This window comes from Scatophagus argus, chromosome 20 (genome assembly GCF_020382885.2).
Source record: "Scatophagus argus isolate fScaArg1 chromosome 20, fScaArg1.pri, whole genome shotgun sequence".
Taxonomy (NCBI): Eukaryota; Metazoa; Chordata; class Actinopteri; family Scatophagidae; genus Scatophagus; species Scatophagus argus.
Genome location: NC_058512.1, coordinates 3,594,285 through 3,617,291, shown reverse-complemented (window position 1 = coordinate 3,617,291; position 23,007 = coordinate 3,594,285). Strand labels below are relative to the sequence as shown.

General features: G+C 41.7%; 1 protein-coding gene across 3 annotated transcripts in view; it reads right to left on the bottom strand.

The window, feature by feature from the left end:
- The window catches only part of fibcd1b (fibrinogen C domain containing 1b), an 89,675-nt gene that overhangs the window by 63,752 nt on the left and 2,916 nt on the right, over positions 1-23,007 (bottom strand). For 2 of the 3 annotated variants that reach the window (XR_006841865.1, XM_046375370.1), the window contains exon 2: positions 1,640-1,723. The exons of the other annotated variant lie outside the window; for it this stretch is intronic. Coding sequence is in view for 1 of the 2 variants with exons in the window: in XM_046375370.1 (XP_046231326.1) it covers positions 1,640-1,723 (84 nt within the window). In the remaining variant the exon portion in view is untranslated. The remainder of the gene's footprint in view (positions 1-1,639; positions 1,724-23,007) is intronic. 3 annotated transcript variants of the gene reach the window in all.

Below are 23,007 nucleotides of genomic sequence, written 5' to 3'. Positions count from 1 at the left end.
ACAGCCTTCTTCGTAGATACAGAATCGCTCAACTCAGCTCAAGAGTTGTATGATGGTAATCACACTTCAAGCAGCTTCTTAACACAGTTTTTTTGTAAATGAGTCACTCAATCTCGCAGCAGGAGCCCATTCTGTAATTAGTGGCTGAATTCCAGATCCTCTCCTGTCTCTACTCACGCCACACCATGGGATTTGAGAGGAGGACCGGGGAACTCTGATGGGTGGATAGAAAAAGAGAGGCAAGAGCGAGATAGAATTCCTCTATGAAAATGATGTTGTCCTCCCACACAAAGAAATTGGCAGACATTTCTTGGACGAAAGGCTTTGTCTGCTTATTAGATAAGCAGGAAGGAAACCAGCAAGCGTCTTGCAGGAGCGCTCTCTCCTCCATTCACTTTGCCTCTTTCTCAAACACAGATGCATATACATACGGTACATATGCTGACACTGACGTGCAGAGGAAGGATTTTACGTTGATGTTACCAAATTACCCAAGACATACAGACACATCTTCTCAAGTTCTCAAATGGCACACACATGCACAGCAAGCCTAATGCACAATTTTATTCATCTGCAGCTTGAATAACAGTTTCACATCAGTATTCAGTAAAGAGCATCTCCCCAAATTCTGCCACACAGCCGTGCTTCTTTTGCTGGTGCAGCCATGATCACTGCGCTCAGTTCAAAGGATCTGCAGGGTCTAATCCCACCTAATTCTTGTGTGTTTGGGTACTTGAGCTGGGGCTGTGTGATTGCTTATGCTTGCTGGCAAAATGTGATGTGTAATATGCAAAAATCCTTCAAACTGCCATCACCAAAGTGGTGAAGAAACAATGACAATCGTCTTCGCAGGTTAGCAAGTGGCTTTTTAAAGTGTTCCACTGTTCTTGCAGGAAGAAAGATGGTAAAGGTGATAATTACACTATACAGACAAAACTTATTGGGATGGGGCTGCTTTTCAGGGTTTGGGCTCAGCCTCTGACTTCCAGTGAAGGGAAATCTTAATGCTTCAGCATACCAAGACATTTTGGACAATGCTATGCTTCCAACTTTGTGGCAACAGTTTGTTGAAGGCCCTTTTCTATTCCAGCATGACTGTGCCCCAGTGCACAAAGCAAAGCTCCATAAAGACATGGTTGGATGAGTTTGGTGTGGAAGAACTTGACTGGTCCACACAGAGTCCTGACCTCAACCCCATCCAACACCTTTGGGATGAACTGGAATGGAGATTGAGCCAGGCCTTTTGGTCCAACATCAGTGTGTGACCTCAAAAATGCTCTACTGCATGAATGGACAAAAAATTCCCACAAAAAATCTTGCGGAAAGCCTTCACAGAAGAGTGGAAGCTGTTAAAGCTGCGAAGCTGTCTGCGTGTTTAGAATGTGATGTCATTAATGTCCCTGTTGGAGAAATTTGTCCCAATACTTTTGACTATATAGTTTCTATATATATATACAGTGTATATAGAATTGATGAACAGAGAAAATAAGATCTTTTACTGAAATACATTTATTATTATTATTATTCTTGTCCTTAATGTAGATATCACGAATTATGTCAGTCCAACTAAAATAAAAACACGTGTTGGTGTGTGCGTGCATTAGCGTGTACACAGCACGCTGTGGTGACAGGGCCTTACCTTGGCTGGCGTCTCCCTGGCAGTTTCTGAGTCTGACCAGCGATGTTTGAGCTGGGAGGAGCTGGGCACACACTCACAGAACGTCTGCATGGGACAAACAGACAGGGCCACCAGTGTTGGCGTTTGTTCAAGTCACATGTGCAATCAAGCATGCAAGCACATGCGCACAAACACACACACACACATGCATGCAATACTCACACAGGGACAAGGTTTTCAATTTGTAATTAATTATCTGAAAAATCTAAGCACAGCATGCAGCACATTTTTCTAAGCCAAACCCTCAAATCTAAAATAAAATTATTGTTCAGTGATAGATAGTGCTGGTGTTGATAAACTACAACCGCCTACACACAGAAGTGCACACTGGCAAAGACAGATGTGAACAGGCATCTGTACATCTCAAAGGTATCAGTGAATTCAATAGTTTATGACAGGCTCAATGTGTCTTCCCAGAGACTGCAGGATCCTCAGTACAGAGAGTTTCCTCCTACTCCGAATACAAAGAAAAGAAATGAAAACGAAAAAGAGTATTTCATTGAATTCGAGTGGGTACAGCATGTGTGTAAAAATGAGTATTTGCATATGCAGGTGAATGTGGGTGCTTGTATTCAATATCTTAACATAATGTGCTTTGCTGTATGTGTGCCTGGCTTTATGCTTGTCTGTGAATTTGTCTGGTGGTAGTTGTAGCTGCTGCACAGATAAAAGCAGAGTAATTATGAAAGAGGGGGTGGAGGGGGTGGAGAGGGGGGTGGAGGTTCTAACTGCCTGGGAGAGCACATCATTCCGTGACCTTAAACTCCACTGCCCCCACTGTGGAATTTCTCAATTAGCCTGGGACAACAACACCAACATGAAAGCCCACACACGTGGGCGCACATGCACACTGAACTGCCTACCTAAGAACAGATGCAGCAAGCACAAGTAATTAATGTATTTGGATGTGTTTTCTATGCAAGTGTGGTGTTGTACTGCCAGCCTGTGTGAACGTACATGAGAGCCAACATGCTATTTATGCACTTGTTTGTGACTTTGTATGTTTTAATACCATCAGCAGTAGACTATGAATGACTTTAAAGCTGCGTTATTCCATTTTCTTGCCACTAGAGGTCAGAAAAATCACCAACCTGACTCACTTGGCCAACATTTCAGCAAACAACTGCCTACTAAAATTCATTTGCAGTGATGTTTATGCCTACCTGACAATACGTTCAGTGTTCACTGAGAAGAGAGAGAAAAATTAGTCCTGCTAATTGCTCAGTTTTCTTCACCTTCATCCACTTTTGTCTGGCAACAATCTGGTGCTGGCAGGTAGTATAAACTGAGTTTAACAGAGCTTTTTGTAATGTAGAAACAGCTGCCTACAGGGGGCTAATGAGAGCAGTTCATATGCAGCCACACAGTGACTGCACAGGCCTTAACAAAAAAAATACAAGTTTAAAGAGGCTTAAGGGCTCCTTGGAGCTGTGGAGTTGATACCAATACCTCCTTAAATTCTCTCTGATTTAAGGAGGTATTGCGTGACCCATTTCACATTGGAATCATTTGATTCTGTGTTTAATATCTAAATTATTGGCGGCTTACCTGTGTACGTGTACGAGTCTTTGTAGATGTTTTGCCAGATGTCAGTGTGAACTGCTGTGTATGCAGCTCACACAGTCATTGTTCTGATGCCTGACCAATAGTTCACCCCTCTGCTCTAAGCTTTCTCTTCCAATGTGTAAGACAGCAAGAGGGAGATGGCAGCATGGGAGAAAAAAATTAAAGGGAGGAGGGGTGAGAAAGAGATGGAGGGAGATTTGGGAGAGGCGAACTGAATTCTAATGAGCAGCCTTAGGGTCAGCGATAGAAATCTTTGTCTGTGCTACCTAAAGCACTGCAGCTGTCTGCGCTCGCAGCACACAGAGCAGCCACAGAGCTACCGTCACTAAATAAACACAGACTCCACAGTGACGAGGCTAAACAAACTAATAAGTCAAGTACACAGCAAAGTAAACTGGAATGAATTTGTATGTTTGAAAACCCACATTAAAGTAGATGCGTGCATTTCATGCTGTTGCACAAGTTCACAGGTGAGCAAGGGCATCCATACAGAAAACGGCACAAAGGTAAACTCCTGCTTCTTTTCAAATATAAACAGAAAAACATCCAAACACACTCATATGAACACATGCACACTGAACAAAGGTTGTGTGTTGCAGATGCAACCCACTCAGATCCCTGACACAGTCTTCCCATTACACGGAGCAGCACGTATCAGAGCTTTAGTTTGTTCATCCCCCTGCCTGCTAATGCTCACACTGGGGTTCTGTACTTTGCTGCCTGCGCACACACACACACACACACACACACAGTGACATGCCAATATCTGTGGGCTTCTTCTTGGCAGTGGTCCCGGTGCGAGCATAACTGCTTGGGAGTGTTTGTCTAGTCCTAATCTGACTCCACAAGCTCCACCAGCGGAGAGGATTTACACTTAATAGAATATTTGGGCTTTTTATTGGTTGGACCTTACATGCAGAATCCTATCTGATGAGCCACGTCTTACAAGACAGGAAGGGCTCAGACTTATCCTGGGTGTGACTGGATGTGTACGTGCCCTCTTTCTGAATGAGCGCACCAACGTGTTTGCATGAGTGCATGTGAGGACGTAAGTCTATCTAAGACTATTTGGACTCTTTGAATGTGTTGTTCTTGGAATATATTTGCACACTTTGCTGAATACCTTTCTCTCTCTCTCTCTCTCTGTGTGACAGAGACTTTAGCAAGGTGTGTTTAAAACTACTGCTCACTAAGCTGATGGAGTGGAAGAGGCTTTGCATATATTCACTTGTGGGCTTACTGATCATTTAACAGGACTTGCAGACTGCTAAATGAGGGGACTAAGACTGACAGAGTAATGACAAAAATAGGAGTGAAAAGGGGGGAACAGGAAGAATTATAAGCAAAGGGACATTAGCTGTGGTTCCAAATTGCATACTTTCTCTGCCAACTTTTAATATGTACTGCAGTTGTCCTCACACAGTCGTGTGTTAATTTATTAATCATGCAAACGAGTCTCAAAAAAATATGTAAGCCTCATACTTACACTTCAACACATTGTCATCTGTCATTGTGACTTCTGTCATCTGTCATTGAGCTGTCAGCTGTCTATGCTCTCGGTGGTTCAGCTGATGTGACACATCTTCCTTTGCACAAAGGATCAGGGGTCAGAACAGCCAGAAAAGCCAGCAAGTTTGCATACTGCTAAAAGCGACAGGATGCAGCAGGACATCCTGGTATTTTTGGTGTACTGCATTTGACATACATACGATTAGGACACACTAACATATTGCTCTTTTGTTCTGGCATATTAAAGTATGGTATGGTAGTATGGGTATAAAAAACTTGCAGTTTAGAAAAATGTTTTTATCTTACTAGGTGTGTATCAAGTGTAAACATCCCAAAGCCACTGAGAAAGAGGAGGAACAACAGAATAGATGGATGAATGAATAGCATCCTGACAGAATAAATGCAAAAGATTTTTTGGCTGCCATGAGAAATTAAAATAAAAAAATCAATCTGATAAATAACTAGCACCAACTACCGGTAGTCAAGAGTAGTTACATGGTTGCATATGGGGTTTGGTTAGATTATTAGATTGTTGCATGACTGTTTGCACCAATCAGCACCACAGTTTTGGACAAAGGTATATTACAACCTTCACCATTCCAACCTTCACCAAGTATAGTCAGTGTGTATATTCTGTTCTGCACACCACTTGGGCCTGGATATTTTAGAGGACACTTCCATTGTGGCAGGTTAGCATTGGGCAGTGCAGCAGCTTTTGCAGACTTCAAAGGGACTATTCTCTCTACAGCTGATGGCTGATGACTGTGCTGGACACTTTCTGGATTACTTGGCACTGGCACATAACTAATGGTTACACAGGAGGGACTTTGCTGTGATTTGGTAACAGTAAGGACTATATGAGGTAACAGGAGTCACCCTATAATGGTGGGCCCATTACTGGTCTATTCTATATGTCTTCCGTACAGATTATATTTATGTTTAGTTTTAAGTTGTTGTTTTTTTCCTAAACAAAGTGAATAGGGAAGACTGTTTTGTGAGTTTCTACATTCAGAGGATTTCTTTTCCTTTGCTGATTGGTTGCATCTGCTCAGAGATGAGGTTTTTCAGAGGTGTAAACAAAATACTCTTTCAGCACACCTTATTGAGACTGCCCTCTGGCCAAAACACAACACACACATGTGAACACGCCACAACTAGAGCGGAGAGTGAGGGTGGAGAAACTAACCTGGAGAAAAAGACACTAAGAGAGCTGATGCTTAACTAGATTTGTTTTGAGTACAAGGTTTTGTGTTTATGACGAATAATCTGAAATCCCAGAATGTATATACAGGAAGGTGCAATCATTTCCCCCCCCTATGGTCAAGTAAATATTGATCCAACTGGTGTTAGTTTATTCATTTTTAAGAAAGCTTTTTACCTGTTTTTGAAAAGGTAATGTAGAGCCTTGAGATGTTTCCTTGAGTTAGACATAAACTGCATAGATATGACAAGACGCCATCAACTGCATCAGCTAAAGAACTGATGCATGCAAACACTGAGAGAAATGCTCTTCACCTTCAAAATAAGACAACATTCAGAGAAAGAGGAGGGAGGAGAGGCCTGCGGGAGACCGGGGAGATGAGTTCAATCCTAAGAGACAAATCACCCGCTCTACCCTCCACTGCTTGTCCTTGGAGCTCACGCTGCAATCGGCCACACACAGGGAGTGAGTCTGTCACACTGTCCCTGAGGCTTGCGCACACACCGGAATGCAGAAACACATCACCGCAGCTGCTGTTATAAAGCACACAATCACTGTGAGGTCAGAATGGCTGCTTTGTGAGCGTGAAGTGAAACGGCAAGATTGAAAGAAGACTTTCAATTTCGCATGGGTGTTATGGCATATATTGTTACCTCTCTTCTCCCAGGACGCAGATGATCTGAGACCACTTTGCTTACACCCCCCTTATCTGCTAATGTTTGTTCATTAGAGTCTAAATATGGCAGGGCTGCAGGAGTCATTTCAAAACTCGACAACGCTAGCATTTACTAAATCTATCTGAAGCAGCTGTAACAACTGTACTTTCATTTTCTAATTGCCTTTTCCCCAGCTGCTGGTCCTGCCACCCTCAGCCATCTGAATACAGAGGATCTCTCTTTGAATGTCCTGTCCTGAGGATTTTATTTTCCCCCCAGATTTTCTTACTCCATTTCATGGAGCTTTCCCCAGTCTTCATTGAGAGCTCGTTCTAAATCAGGATTTGTTGCTGCTGTAGCCTCGTATTAGCCATTGAGACACTGAATGTGATGTTGGGCTGTACAAAATAACTTGACTTGCCTTGACTTGAAATTAAACTTTCATGTGCAAGATGCAGGCCCAATAAGGATTTGAGTATTACTGCAGAAAATTAGAAGAGACTGAGACGCATCAGCACACAGGCAGAAACGTATTCTAATGAGGCTTTCTAATTGCAAAAACAGCACTTCTGCGACAGTAAAAACATTCTTATTGCACTGCAAGGGTCCTTGAAAACCAAAAGGCCACCTTGCCGATGCTGCTTCAACACACACAAACACAGATATCTTTGTTTAAGAAGCACCCTCGTCCTTGCATAAAATAGCAAGGAGGTAATTACGATGCTATTCACTTTAGTTTGTCAGGAATATCAAAATAATTCTCATGACTCACATTTTAACTTCACAGGCTTACATCTCTTTCTGCTCCTCCTTCCCAGTCTCCACTTAAATTTCTCTTCCTAAAATTGCAGCCCACTTACAGTCCTGATTGCAGTTGCAAGCACAGTTAAGTGCACCATCACAAGATCCACACGTGGCTAAATGCACAAACATATTCACACATCTTCATGCAGTGCACGTACACATGCACACACACAGACCTGCCATTAAAAGACAAGATGGATCTCCGCCCCACAGCCTTGCTATTTTAATAGCGGTGTGATAAGAAGGCAGACACTTCCTCTTACAGGCAGAAATGAAGAGCCGCCTCTCCTTAATGTATACATTTGCATACATTTCTATGCTCAGACCATACAGGAACTTATAAATAATACATGCATGTTATGGATACTGGTGTCTACATGTCATGGAACAGCTACCTTGCAGAATGACTTATGGTTGTAGCTCAAGTAGCAGATCATGTGTGCATGTGCGTGTGTCTATCTGTCTGTCCATCTGTCTCTTTGTGCATGCCTGTGACAGTGTTTGTGCGCAGGGGATACCCTACATCTTGCCAGTTTGACCTTGGCAGAGAGATCAGATTTTGATGCTGATGATGCAAGACAAATGTGGTGTTTGCTCCTTTACTCACACTGTTCGAGGATATATGTATGTGTGTGTTTATGCGCAGTGTTTCATTTATGTGAAAAGTGCAAGTATTTGTATCAGTGTGTATGTGCACGTGCGTGGCACTGCGTGACTAAAAGATGTGTTGGTTGAGTGCTATCGGGTGGCAAGTGCTGCGTGTTCGCTCTCTCTCCCGAGGGGAGCTCGTGCCGCAGTGGATATTGGTCTTCTAAGGTCATGGGTTTCTATATGAACACAACTTTCCTATCATAAGCCAAAGTGGTATCACAACAACCAAAACAGCTCCCACCTAATTGTTCAAGAGCATTGAAAAAAAAAAGGGAATAGAACCACATTAACAAGATTCAGTTTTTCATATTGAAATCAATGGAAAGCCATTGTTTCCCCTAACTCCTGAACCTTAACTGGACTTTAAATAGCAGCTACAAAGGCACCCAGCACATCATCAGTGTAGTGATATGCCATATGGACAAAACTTATTGGGACACACCTCTTTATTACTGGATTCAGGTGTGTTATGGGGCTGTTTTGCAGGGGTTTGGCTCAGCCCCTCAAATCCAGTGAAGGGAAATCTTAATGCTTCAGCATACCAAGACATTTTGGACATTTTGGACAATGCTATGCTTCCAACTTTGTGGCAATAGTTTGTTGAAGGCCCTTTTCTATTCCAGCATGACTGTGCCCCAGTGCACAAAGCAAAGCTCCATAAAGACATGGTTGGATGAGTTTGGTGTGGAAGAACTTGACTGGCCCACACAGAGTCCTGACCTCAACCCCATCCAACACCTTTGGGATGAACTGGAATGGAGATTGTGAGCCAGGCCTTTTGGTCCAACATCAGTGTGTGACCTCACAAATGCTCTACTGCATGAATGGGCAGAAATTCCCACAGAAACACTCCAAAATCTTGTGGAAAGCCTTCACAGAAGAGTGGACGCTGTTAAAGCTGCAAAGCTGTCTGTGTATTTATAATGTGATGTCATTAAAGTTTCTGTTGGTGTACTGGTCAGGTGTTCCAATACATTTGTCCATATGTACAACTGCCAATGGCACTACTTGTAAATGCAAAAGCAATTTTCTCAAGAGGGCTTTCCTGTAATGAGGGCATTCAACATTTCTGTGCAAAATAACCCTTCAGAAGCAATGGTCAATGAGTGCAGTACATCCTGCAGAATGGAGGTATGTGTGAAGGGGCCTCTTGATGCAGAGCGTGGGGAGTTTGGTCACTGCTTTTTTGAAGAGGTGGACTCAGCAAATGTTTATGAAATTGTGTAGCTTCCTGAAAGAGAAAATGGCCTCAGTCTCATTGAGTAAATGTTTAGTTTTGATATGAAAAGGTGGAAAAATGTATGACAGCGACTCTTACTCTCTGCCAGATAATAACTTTTCATAGTGTGATCATGGCCTGGTCAAAATAAATAAAATAAACAACAGAGAAGGAAGTATGCAAAAGCCACCTAGGTTGAAGCTATTAAGGTAAAAAAGCTGTGACAGATTCACAGGTTGGAATCATGTCTGATATAGAGAGTATTCTTAAATATTTTCTATTCTTTTCAGTTCACAAGAACTGTCCTTAATGTGGACATCAGACTACTTCTTTTTTCACAAACTAAGGCAAACTAATTAATGTACTTGTCAAATCTGATGTCAAGCTGACCTGTAGTGTGTGAGATGACCCCCCTGCCCCCTTTTTTTATGTAGCTGCTCAAAATCAGGAGGTGAATTTAATGAGCTCTTGCCTCCGCTTGTTCAAATACATGCAAACTTAACATTTTGTCACCCGCCACTGGTTAATGTAAGACTGTAATCCAATTAAGATAAATTAACCAGAAATTATGCAGCAATTTAACACACCATACAGAAAAATCCTCAAATTTCAACAAAGTGGGAGATATAATGTAGCACATTTTAAAAAGTGGTTACGATTGATGAAGGCAGAATTAATGGAGTCCAAATTGTAGCCTAGCATAAAGCGCCATTGTGGAAACAAGAAAAGAACTGTGACAGCCTTAGCTGCTGAGGACCGTAGGAGGGCGAGGGAGAGAGAGAGAGATGTAAAATGGTGGTACACTTTATTCTGAAAGGCTAAGATCTTAAGTGAACAGTTTGAATCGCTGGGATTCAGGAGCTGGCAAATATGAGAGCAGAAGCAATGGTTTGCTCCCTGGCTGTTTATTAAAGTTTTTTTTTTTTTTTCCATGAATGCAGAAAGGCCACGTCAAAGGAAATGCAATGCAAATGAACACTCTGAAGAAGGCAAGGTCTAAATCAAAATACAGTAGCATGGCTGCATAAATAGACCAGTTGAGCGAAGTTAGTCGGTACTTGACAACAGTCATGGTCCTGACGAAACAGACAAGCTACTTACAATGTTTAAACAAGTGGTACTAAATAATAACTCAAACTTACTTTGCATCTAAGTTGCCTGAAGGTAATAACTCGGGGTTATGCAACAGCATCAAATGAACAAGCAGATAAGCAGAATGAGTCTTGATGTGAGTCCCGTAGAGATAACAGATTCAAGATGCTTTGATTTGTGTCTTTGTATAGTTGTGTAAAGTTGCAAATTGGGAATCAATGCACTCTCAAACCTTTCAGAGCACGAAACTGCATTATAACTTCATCTTTACTAATCAACTAATTTTCCCAACGCACATGCTAATCCCTACGCCATGCCGATTCTACATATCATAGAATCGGCATAAAGAAAACGTCATAAAGAAAATGATTCCGTGACGCTGGTAAACATGTTCTGAAAATGCGGAAACTTTAAAAGGAGCATGCAAAAGAACTTAATTAATGCGGCCCTCTGCTGCCATTTCCTCTGGAGTTACGAGATTAAACCACTTCATTAGTGCCTCGAGAGACAACAGACAAGAGATGAGAAAGGCAGAGCTTGAAGAGAGAGGAGCAGGGAGACAGAAAGTGTAAGAGCTTGCTTTGTTAGTGCTCGAAAGAGACACTTTCAAGGCAGTAATTATGACGCAGGAAGAATGTAATTATTTTCCCAGAATGCCAGAGGGCTCCGAGTGTCTCTTAATAGTGATGGGTGACAATCTAATAGACCATAGATGTAAGTAGTGCATGGGGCTTAATTGGTGTTTAAACGTAAGTGGCTTGTCTGAACACGTCCTGGCTCTCTGCTAAACGTGTCGCCATTGCTTCCACCCTGTGATCCTGCCTGGTATGACGTGACAAATTTGATCAGAGAAAAACAGTGTCAGCCCGCATCTCACACAATCTGACAGCTCGCAGTAATAAGCCCGAGGTATTGTGAGTGTTTTAAAAACTGGATAAGCTGTCACGTTTCGCACTTCCCCAGGGACCCTCACACTGCTTCACACCAAATCCGCAGTCAGAAGCAGAGATGCAATCTGAATAAAGATTGCCTTGACTTGGCGACTCGAGGACGCTTTGTTGCAGACCGCACCGTGTCTACACTATGACAATGAGCAAAAAGCAAGGCACTGTTAAAAAAACAGTGAATGACAAGAATCGCATCTCTTTTCCTTGACATTACCCACCTGAAAATTAATTAAGAGTGATTTTGAAACAGTTTTGATTTTGCAGTTTCTGCTTCACAGCATGGCCAACAGCTCAGAGAGGCATCTCACTCCAAATGACTTTTCTCACATGGGCCAAAGTGACACAGTAAATGATCCACTATAATGGATAAACCACTTTGCACCTTGTTGCAGCTTTTCCCAGGGTACTAGTGTGAACACGGCTTTATAGGAAATGAAGCATTCTCTGTATAACTCCTGCGGGTGAACTGCAGTGATGAGTTAAAACGTCTGGACTCCTAATGGAAGGCTTGGTTGGGAGAACAAACCACAAAAGTTTGTCATTTTTTTCTGCCCCCTGAGCCTGTGTCAGCTCACATTTGCGCACTCTCCTCACACAGTCATTTCCTTTCCGCGCTGCTCAGCCAAAAAGTCGATTCAAGAAGCTTAGTATTCTGATTGAAATCATAAATCCATTTTATTCTTTTCCAGATTTTCATTTTGCACAATCTATTATTGAAGAAAAGGCTATTGAAAGCTCAATGCGCACAGTGTGCAGTGGCATTTAGAGTAAGTCACCGACCACAATGCGATGTGGCTGGTAGCATCACATCTTTAAGAATATCTGATTGAAGCCGAGTGCAGGTTGTGTGGCTGCGGCTCATGTGACAGATGCAGATAAGCAAGCTGAACTTTATTCTGATAAACGGTAGGGTAGGGGGGTTATGTCCCCCCCCACCCCACTCCCATGCTCTGATCAGCGCTTGACCTGCGACCCAGCTCACAGCCAACTTCTAATTGTGACAAGGCACATATGGCAGATAATTATTCTGAATAATCTGTTGCCATGGTGACGGCTGACCCACAAGGCAACTGATGCACCATTTTCATGTCCAGTTCGGTGGTTGGTGGGAGTTTTGCCTCTTTGCCCTCTGAAAGTGCAGGGGATTAGCAGATGTACATTATCACATTAATCTCCTCTTTAACCCCTTCAATCAGACTTGTAGTCCCCGCGGGGAGAAACCCAGAGCCACTCTGCTGAGCTGTATATGGCCACGGACAGACGTATATTTTACCGCTCATGCGTTTTATTAAAGCCTAACATAAACATGAGATTTCATTCTCTTAGTGGTGCTGTCCTCTCTCAGTAATCCACTTCAATCCTCTTCTCCAGCAGCCCCCTTATGGTGTCTCTAAGTGTATGCACATGATATAAATACAAAAAGCCACTAGAGCTCTTACTTACTCTATACCCCCCCTCGTCAGACAGCCATCTTTTCCAAAACAGATAAACAAGCCTTTTATTCTCGGGATGTATGAAATAGAAAACAAAATATACTGGTGAAGCATCCCTCCAGAGCTATGCGAGCATGAAATATGAAATTGCTCTGAGTCATAATTGAGTGGCAACCGCAAGATAATTTGTTTTTAGTTTAAAAAAAAAATGTTAAGATTGAAAGTGACTAAAATCAGTGACAACAGTCAAAAAGTCATTACAAAATGCATTAGGTACAAATTAACACTTTAATATGGTAATGTTTTGGAAAACTACAGGCGTTTTTTAAAAAGATCCCACATTCTAACAGCGATGCTCATGAATCAGCCGAGTCAAGTAAAAGTTTTAAAGTGGATTATGACACAAAGGTGACTCACATGCTTCAAAAAACAAATAATATTAGCACTCGCAAAATGCAAAATACCATGAAGCGCTTGTCTTAATATTTGTCAGGTTAGTTTACTGATAGTGTCTGGCGGGAATCTACGCCACCAACATCTCCATGACCCCTGACCCATCCTGCTACCCGGCTGACAGCAGCTGTCATGCCCCCCTCCCCCCACACACACACACACACTGGAAAAACCACAGAACACAGCATCTAAAGTATGAAATACCTTATCATCATTTTCTCTGCCCGGCTGGCTGATGACAGACAGTGCATTGACCCCGAGGTGAACAAGGTCAGCCTACCAAAACAAAGGTCAGTGTGGGGCTTTGCCCCCCCTCCCCACACACACACACACACACACACACCTGTCATCCCATCGTCCTTTCATCCATCTCTCCTACATCCACTCCCGTTGACCAGTGCTAAAGAGCTTCTCTCTTCATCTCCAGCGCATTTGCAATAAATCAATGTGAGCTGAGGGGTAGTAGAAATACTCCGAGTCCGATTGATTTCTTATGTTAGCACATTTTAGACGCATGTGAGAAGCCTGCCAGATTCCATTCCCTCGAGTGAGAGCAGCTGAGAGAGAGACAGAGCACAAGATTAACATGTGGGGACAATTAATTAAAGACTCTTCAAAAAGAAAGACACAAACCAGGACAAGATTGGTTGGTGATGATGTGACAATTTTTGTTTCTGTTTAGTTCCTGTTTAAAAAGGAGGCTTAATGAGCTTAGTTTTAGTTTATTTTTACTTCTTTTTCAGTTTCTCCAAACCTTGCTTCTCTCAAAAATCTCTGGCTCGCCAACTTCTCTTTCCCCTAATATGTTCTCTCACCCTGCCTGTAGTCCAGCCCCATCTCTTGCAGACTTCATCTATTAGTCATTGCATCTGTAAAGGAGATTTGACTAAAGGTGGCAGACAAATGGCCATGACTGTGCTGTGCTGACAAGCTCTGTGAGGGCTTTTACAATACCAGACTAACTTATACCAGAACTACAAGTACCTGATTATCTGACAATGTAGCCTGAAAAGTCTCAGTTTAAGTTTTCCAATGTAGAATAAAGATCAAAGTTACACAGTGTGTCATACAGAGAGAAAAGGGAACAGTTTTTAAGCTCTCACTGCGCATCCACGAGATTTTACATAACATCTCACCATCCAAAACAGAAAACATAAGAATGCACAGATGGAGGACAAATGATGACCCTGGTTGTAACAGCATGAAGGAATACCAGCAACAAATGGGGAATTTGATCCTCCAAACCCAATTATATGGTCCATTCTTTATGCTTATTTTCACTCTAGTGTATATTGGAACTTGCTTTTGAACAGCATATCCTAACCATCAAACATTTCTAGACTTCTTCTTATCTAATCTGATAGCTCAGCGCTCCGAACAAGTGAGTTGGACAATGAATCTACAAGAGTAAAATACCTCATACTCTCACAGAACACAGAGGTTAGACACAATGTTTGCATTTATTATTGACAGCAAAACAAAAGGAGGCAAATTATTGGCTAATTTGTCCAAAGTTTGTTGTTCTTGCTTGGCCATAACCACAGATGTAGTCAGGTGACTGAACATCATCATAATAATATACCAATAACATAGCAATAAAATGTGGACCCAGTCCTTGAATACAATAACAGAAAGAACTGCAATCGAATAGGTCTAGTTCAACAGAACTAATGCTTTAACAAACAGCCAAAACCGCCTACACCTTCTGACACAATCTAACAAAACATTAACATTAAAAAGCCCGACTAACTGTCCCTGTTTACCACAGGGGGTGTATTAGATTGAACAGTATTGTACAAGCGGCACTTATGTCTACTGCCTGCCTCAACACAGAAGTCAGACAGAAAGTCAGCAAAGAAAAATATTCAAGCGTTTCACAAATCAAAACTGGCAGCTGCCTAAGCGAATGTGCTTGTACATGCACATTATACTCATTCTGCGTTAGAGATGCCAGCAGCATCACTCCAGTGACAGTCGGTCACCACTTACTTACACAGCTCAACAGCTTTCTGGGTGGACTGCAACTGAATTTGGTTCAGAGATTTGTGTTCTCCGTGGGATGAGTCGTAATGACTTTGGTAGTAATTTAACTTTTTTAATTCAACAATTGTATTGTGACCAAATACCTTAAGTGTTAACGATTTTACATTGAGTCTCAACCATACTTTGAGTTCAGGGCTAATTAGCAAATGCTAGCATGCTGACATACAGTGAATATAATAAACATTACCTGCTAAATGCAGTACAGCCAAAGCACAGCCCCACAGAGATGCCAGCATGGCAGTAAGACTCTACAGTAAGTCTTATTATTGTTCATCACATCGTGTATATGATACAGCCTACAGTATTAATGAGATTAGAGGAAGTGTTAAATTTCTTTGAAGTCAAGAGGTAAATTATCCATTAAGTTACATTGTTGCCTGCACATTTTCACTTATTTACCAAACAACAATTTTTCACAAGTGAAAAGTCCTCACCACACTTTGGACATGTACCTTTTTACTGTGGTTGTTTTTCTGTAATGTTCTGTGCATGAGTCTGGCTTTATGTACTTGCACAGAGGTGTATGTATGTATGTGTGTATGTTTCTCAGAGGAATATGTCCCGTTCTCCATCCTGCCAAGTTCCACAACATCAGCAGAAACTGCTGGTCTGCAGCACTCTACATTTCCATATCCAATCTCATTCAAACTTGGGTCTTGCCGAGAGGTGCAGAATTTCACCAGAGGAAACAAGGCAAACCAAATATAGTAAATATGAATTTTCTCTCTACTGAAGCCACAGAAGTTGGGTCAGAAATGAGATGCAAGTTGAAATGTGCAGAAAACATAATGTTTTCCTTTCCTGCTAATGAAAAACACCAGCCAGATGGTGTATGATAGAGCCACTTCCAACAGTTCCAATAACTCTGAACTCTATACTTTTTTTTTGTTTTGGTTTGTATTTTTTTTTTTTTTTAATGGGCCAAGAACAATAAAAAGTTTCTTCCCAAAGATATAATAAATCCAGCTATGTGAGCTAAGGACAGGATTTTCTTCAACATCAATCCATCTCCTACATTTTTTTTTTTTTTTTTTGATTGATTTAAGCTCTGAATAATTTAAAGAGCGGTTTTGGAAATAACAACAAGCCATGGGAATGAGTCCTACAATTCCTCATTTATTCAAATGTGCCACTTTCCCCCAGCACAACTGAATAATGGCACACAGTGTGCCAGATTGAATTTTTGATGATGAATAAATAATGGATTTTGGTGGATAAGTCTGTTAATATATTAGCCATGAGTTTGTCATAACTGTTTAATAGGATAGCTGCAATAAATACATCTCTGCATCGCCTTGTGCCCCCCTCTCTGTCTGTCTGCTTCTGAATAAATTGTACGCATCACTTCATTTTTTATCGCTCTCCTAAAACTGTCCTCACTCCTAATGCTTTTCTCATCATTCTATCACTCACCTCTTTTGTGACACTTTCCTCTCTCTGAACATGACCGATGTAAAGACTAATAAAATTTTTGCTTCAGCTGAGCGAACATGCTGTCATCTGACAGTGGGAACAGAATTGAAATGCGGGGATGATACTGAAGATATGCTGACCACATGATATGGCTTGTGGTTAGCATCCTCACGGCATGCATTGTTAAAGGAGTGAAGTGTTTTTGGTTTTTGGTGTAGGATGTCAGGATTTCCTGTTTTCCTGAAATATATGTCCCCCTGAAAATGATGCAGTTATTGGGGGGGGTTTCTGCTATATTCTGTCAACATGCCATCGGATAGCGAGACTGTCTTTACATTTTTTGCGTCCAGTTCACAGATCAAGAAAACTACTTAAGAGTGACAACAAGAATTCCTCTGCTTTCATCCTTCCAGACAATTAATGTTGCTATTAACCTTGGGACACCTGATGGCGCCTGGCCCATAATGATGCTATTATGTTGTCAACGTTAGCTTAAGCAAGTCATTAGCAGGTAAATATATGAAGTCGTTTTTTTCAGGAAATGACTCCGTTTGGCACAGAGGAGAACCAATAATGTGATTTTGGAGCAGACAACCAAGTATGAGAGAGTTACAGAGCAACGAAGCTCAATCACAGTCTCACTGGCCTTTTAACAGCAACATAAAAAGGCCTTCTGTACACTAACGGCGGCCAGCCGCCAGGCGTTCCCTGTGTTCCAATGGTCTTCCCTGTGATTGTCTGTTTAACTGGTTTATGTTAAGTTAAAACTGCAATCTCATCCTCCTCCCTTTGTCCTGTAATATTTTTCTGCTCCAGATCTGGTGGACACAGTAGAGTGATTGCTTGATTAAATTTCTCCATTTATCATAAATTATTCACAGGAATTTCAGAATCTAATTAATTCCCTTATTATTTACTGCTCATTCTGCATTCTTAGTCCGACACGTAACCCATCACTAAAGGGAACCACGTGTGCGTGATTTGTTGTACCTGGATGCACGATTATTGGCGAGCGTTGATTAATGATGAGTACTGGTGGGGGGAAAAAAAACCCAAGACCATTATGTTTTGGGAAGGATGTCTCCTTAAAAGCAGGCCTCTAATCTCACATCGCTGCTTGATCAAGACTCAGACGTCACATGAACGGAGCTCTTTAACTCTTAGATTGAAATTGCCATGAGGAAATTGGACACTTCTCCCTGCAGTATGGCGATAGAGCCCAATCTGTCAGTACAATGGGCCTAGCCAGTTGTCCATCAAGATGACTGAACTCTGTAACACATGCACACATTGTGTCTCTCTCATCCTTCACTCTGCCTCATTTGCAGCCCACTCTTTTCCCTCCACCTGCACACCTCTCATCTGCCTCTCACAGGTGATTTCCAATGCATTTTTAATGAAGATTTAGCAGGGAAGTGAATGACAAATTGCAGAATGGTGATATTAAAGTCTTCCGTAGAAACATAGTGGTGGTGGTGGCATGAACACATTTATCTTTCTTATCTTAAGAGTGTTTTTGTTTCACATTCATGACTATTTCTTCCTGAACAGATATAACACACACACACACACACACACACAAATATGCACAAGGGGCTGAATCCTGCAGATGGAAATCTAATACCTCAGTCAGCCTAGTCTGCCTCTCACACTTTTAGCTCCTCTGCTGTGAAACTCTGCCCATCAGGTCAGCTTGCTGACACATCTATCAATACTTGCACAAGGAGATAGACTATAACCTTGCCCTGCCGTACCTTCCTAATGTTTCCTACTCAACTTTACTGCCTTTACATCTATACAAAGACAAAAAGACACAGAAGGAAGACTGTGAGCACCTGTATTGAGTGCTGAAAGTGTAAATGCAAGCGTGCACAAAAGCAAGTGCAATGCACAAAATCAACACAATTACCAAGACTCACGCATCAATTATGCACAATTACTTTCTATTGTAGCTTTCATTTCGGGTGCGAGTGAGCCCTGGGTGATGCTTTGGGGCTTCTGTGATGAGCCCTGTAACTGATCCAAGAGTTGACTGTGGAAAAAGACCGCCTTTCCTGCAACAGCAATGTGTGGTATATCTGATAGCAATTCTTTGTTTGAGGTATGTGGGATTTTGAGCAGCTGGAGTATATCTGCGTCATCTTGCAAAAAGGTACATGTGCCCCCAGCTAGCCTGCTGTGTGCTCATAACTGATCTGGGATCTAATGCGCCTGCTCAAAACTGATCTAGGACCTACTGTGATTCATACTTTCCAACCCTCTAGTGTCTTTTCTACTCTACTCTCAGTTACTCTGCCTCTTTTTTATTCTTCGGTTTTTATCGACTCCTGCTTTCATTCTTGTTCCTGTCCTGCTTTGTCTCACCCTCTTATTCTCTCAAGGCCTCCTGGCCACCTTGCAGCAATCTGATATTGAAATGTCCTGCTTGCGTGTGTCAGCAAGAGGTAGAAAAAGGAAGAAAAAGAAAAAAAGACATAAAAGAGCATGAGGGTCATATAACAAAGGTGCATAGAGGATGAGCAAGGCCAAAAACACAGAGTACAGCAGCTGTCGTTTAAAACCTTCAGACTAGTGAAGCCCCCTCTGACTTCACATGGAAAATGCACATGCACATTAAACAAAATGGCTCCATCTGTCTGCGGCAGAAACCTAAACAAAATAACATGATGCTCCATTAAGGCACTAAATCACTTTCTATGTAAAAGCACTCTTCACTTACACAACGACTTGACAGTAATGGCTCGTTACCGCTTTGATCCACCAACACACACACTCCTCTCACACATTTATACCTTCATTCTAACAATAGGCCTACACTCCTGCGAAGCACTTAGGTTTTGATCCCACAATTCAACAATACCAAAGCAATGGGCTTCAAGCTTGTATAGCATATAGGTGTATCCAAAGCTAAAGGGAAGATACTGTTGAAATGATTTTTTTTTTTTTTTTTTAAAAAGGGATCAAAAGAAGAGAGATGACCAGAAAAGCCTTTGTGTGTGAGCAGAACATGCCCACTGGAAGATGAAAAACACAGTGAAACATTAAGGCTTTGAAAGTCATTATAGTGCATGCTGATATAAAGGCGATGTTGTTATAAAGCAGCAGCACGAAAGAGAAATCAATGAGGGATTTTTTTTTTTTTAAATAAACTGAATAACTCTCTCTTCGGTTCCCCTCTCATAGCCTTGCTTTAAAGGAACAATGGATGGATAAGAGGCCACAATCGCACAAGGTCTTTTAACTGTCTTCAGTGACCATCTGTTAAAAACACATAACAGCAGACACAAAGACCGGCACAGCCCAATCGGGTCAGTCTTGCCCCTGAGGTAGTTGACATCTTTCAACAAAAATCCATGAATGTGCAAATAAAACAAACAGCATGTACACCGACATAGGCTAACACTTGTGAAACACTCACGAGTGTTAAAGACATCTCGCACTTCAAATCTACTTGTGAGAGATTTACATCTGAACAAAGACAAAGCCACCTACACACAAACCAACCAAGACAAAGATCTGACAAACGTGCAAACCCCTTTTGGAGCTTGAAAACTTTGGCTGGAGGGTATTTCCTCGATGCCACCCAGAGCAGGGCGGGGGGAAACAGAAGCTGAGGTTGTTACAGTGTGCACTGCTGCCATAGCAGGACCCCCCACAGGGAAATCACAGGGCCAGTGAACCAAAGAACTCCCTCCGCTTTGCTCTGCTCTGCTCCAGTCCACACTGCCTCCTATACCTCCAGCCAGCTCAGCAGGTTCATTAGTCTGACAAGGATACCCGCAAAACCGGCCAGCCCGCATCTCAGACTACAGATCGACATTCAGTCGTACAGCACAGCTCGCTGTGATTTAAAAGTCAGTTTTTTACATACTTGTGAAGTTAAGTATTTGAAATATTTGCTTAACATGTATCAGGCTATAATTAAAAAAAAATACAGCATTATTAGTAGTGCATAAAAATGATTAAAAACTGTGATTTGAAAGATTGAAACTTTCATTTTGTTAGCATATTATTTATAATTCACAAAACTGTTTCTTAACGAGCTGTTGCCAGTGAAAGTTTAAGCTGGCAGCTGTTGGTTTCATCTGCTGTGATGACAACTGCAAATTTACTCAGTTAGGTTTAATTAACGTTAATTCTCTGAGTTGGCAAAACAACAAAAAAGAAAATCTTGGATGTCGTCTGCTTAAGATGCTCATACTTGGCGCGCTGGCGTCTGCAAAAACTTGGCCAAATATGATTTTAAGCAAGAACAAACTCCACTCTGTATAATTTTTGATGTTTGAAATGAAAAAAGTGGCCTGTGTGCTTTAACTATTCATAAAATAAAGAGACACAAATCTGGATTTCGGGATTCAGAGTTACGAAGCAATCTGGGCTCTTCGGTCTGTGATGCTAACGTTTGCTTTAGCTCATTGCTAAAGTGCTGAAAACATTTTGTCTCTTGAGCCTGATATCACTACTTAACATCTGTTTGCTGTTTCCATCACAAGCACTCAACTCAGCTGGTACTAATAAATGTAAAACCACTTTCGCATATTTTTCATAAATTGTTCAGCCCTAATTATAAGATATGGAGGAAGCTGTGTGAGTCAAGGATGGTGAAGCCTTCTTCTGCCTGATGCACCACGTGGTGGATGAGGTGTATTAAAAGTGAGTTAGTGCAGGCTGATAAATCCCAGTAGAGGATGTTTGTGTATTTGTGTGTGTGTGTGTGTCAAGGCTGTCATGCAACGCTGATATAATTTCTGCATGAGTTAGGTCCCTACAGTATGCGTTTTTGATAGATGTGAGTCTACATTGTGTGATTGTGTGTGTGTGTGTGCGTGTGCGCACACACGTGCTGTAAGGACAAGCCTTCCTCCTCCTTACAGCTTTGTGTCTGATGTGTGTGGAGACTCATCCTACTCTGTAGTTGGGGATATTTGCTTACTTATTGATGTGATTTTGCACATGTTCCTCCATAGCTTTAAAGTGATGCTTGGGTGGTAAAAATCCAACAAACTGTTATTAGTATTTATGTCTTCAGTGCAACGTGTGTGTTTGTGTGTGAGCTGGTGGGGGCACGGCTGTATGTTATGGTATTCTGCTCATACACAAGCAGTCCTTTCAGTGCTTTGGAAAGTTTGGAGTTCTCAGAGTGTTATTGATTACCTGAGCAGGCAACCCCACTGGGCCTCACTGACTTCTCGGCTATACTTTGTGTGTGTGTGTGTGTGTGTGTGTTTGTGTGTGTGTGCACATGTGAATGGATGGGCCATGTGCGGTTAAGAGGAGAAACAGACATACTGTAAAGATATGGTGAGAGTGTGAGTGTGTGTGTCTGTGTGTGCGCATGTGCACACATATCACATTTAAGATATAAACTATGATTATATATGATATGATTAAACTATGGCAAAAGAAAAGTTCTGCTGATTTGAGAGTGACGACATAAAAACAGCTATAGTCAACAGCCCTATGAAATCTGGTAAACATTCCAAAAAAAAAATCAATATTGGTGTTTTCACAGCTCAACAATACATCCCTTGTTTATTGCGTTTCTTCCTGTGGAATTATATTATTCCCGAGCAATCTTGGAAAAAGGAAGCAAAAACTATCAAGCAAGACCTCTGACAATATTTTTATGACCTTAATTTTCCTTGTATTATGAAGGTGTCTCAAGGGAATTCAATCGAACGCAACTGAACTTAGTTATTTGTCTTTGAAGACGTTTCACCTCTCATCCAAGAGGCTTCATCAGTTCATGCTCGCTTGACTAGGCTGGGACTAGTCTGACTAGTTGCATTCGATTGAATTTCCTTGAGATAACCATGACCTGGATGAATGAGAATATTCACAGGCTTATTATGAAGGTGATAATGGCAAACAGCCAGACTTTTCTCAGCTTCTGTTTCCTTTCATTACTTTGTTATGGAAGCTCCACTCTTGTGTCCACTCATTAAAGTCCTGGTACGGCCATTTTGCTGCTTTCAAATGTCTATGAGCACCTCTAGCCATGTAGCCTCAGTTACTGCTGCTTATCCAGTGATTTAGATTTCAAGGCTGATTTTAAAATCGCACTTGAATGGCAGTTTTACTCCAGCAGTCATTCTGTCACAGAGGGTCACAGAGACAGCACACATACAGCAACAAATCAAATATGCAAAGTTACCGGACAAATGCTGGGCCGTGTTTTGTAATATCAAAACAAACAGAGACCACAAGAGATCTCTATTAGCCGATCCCTCCCCACTGGGTCTGAAATGACTGTGTCAATAGCACAAGGCTGGAGATAAAGGTCTGGCATTACTGCTCAAGATTACACAGAGAGACAGGCTGACACACACGGAGAGAAACAGT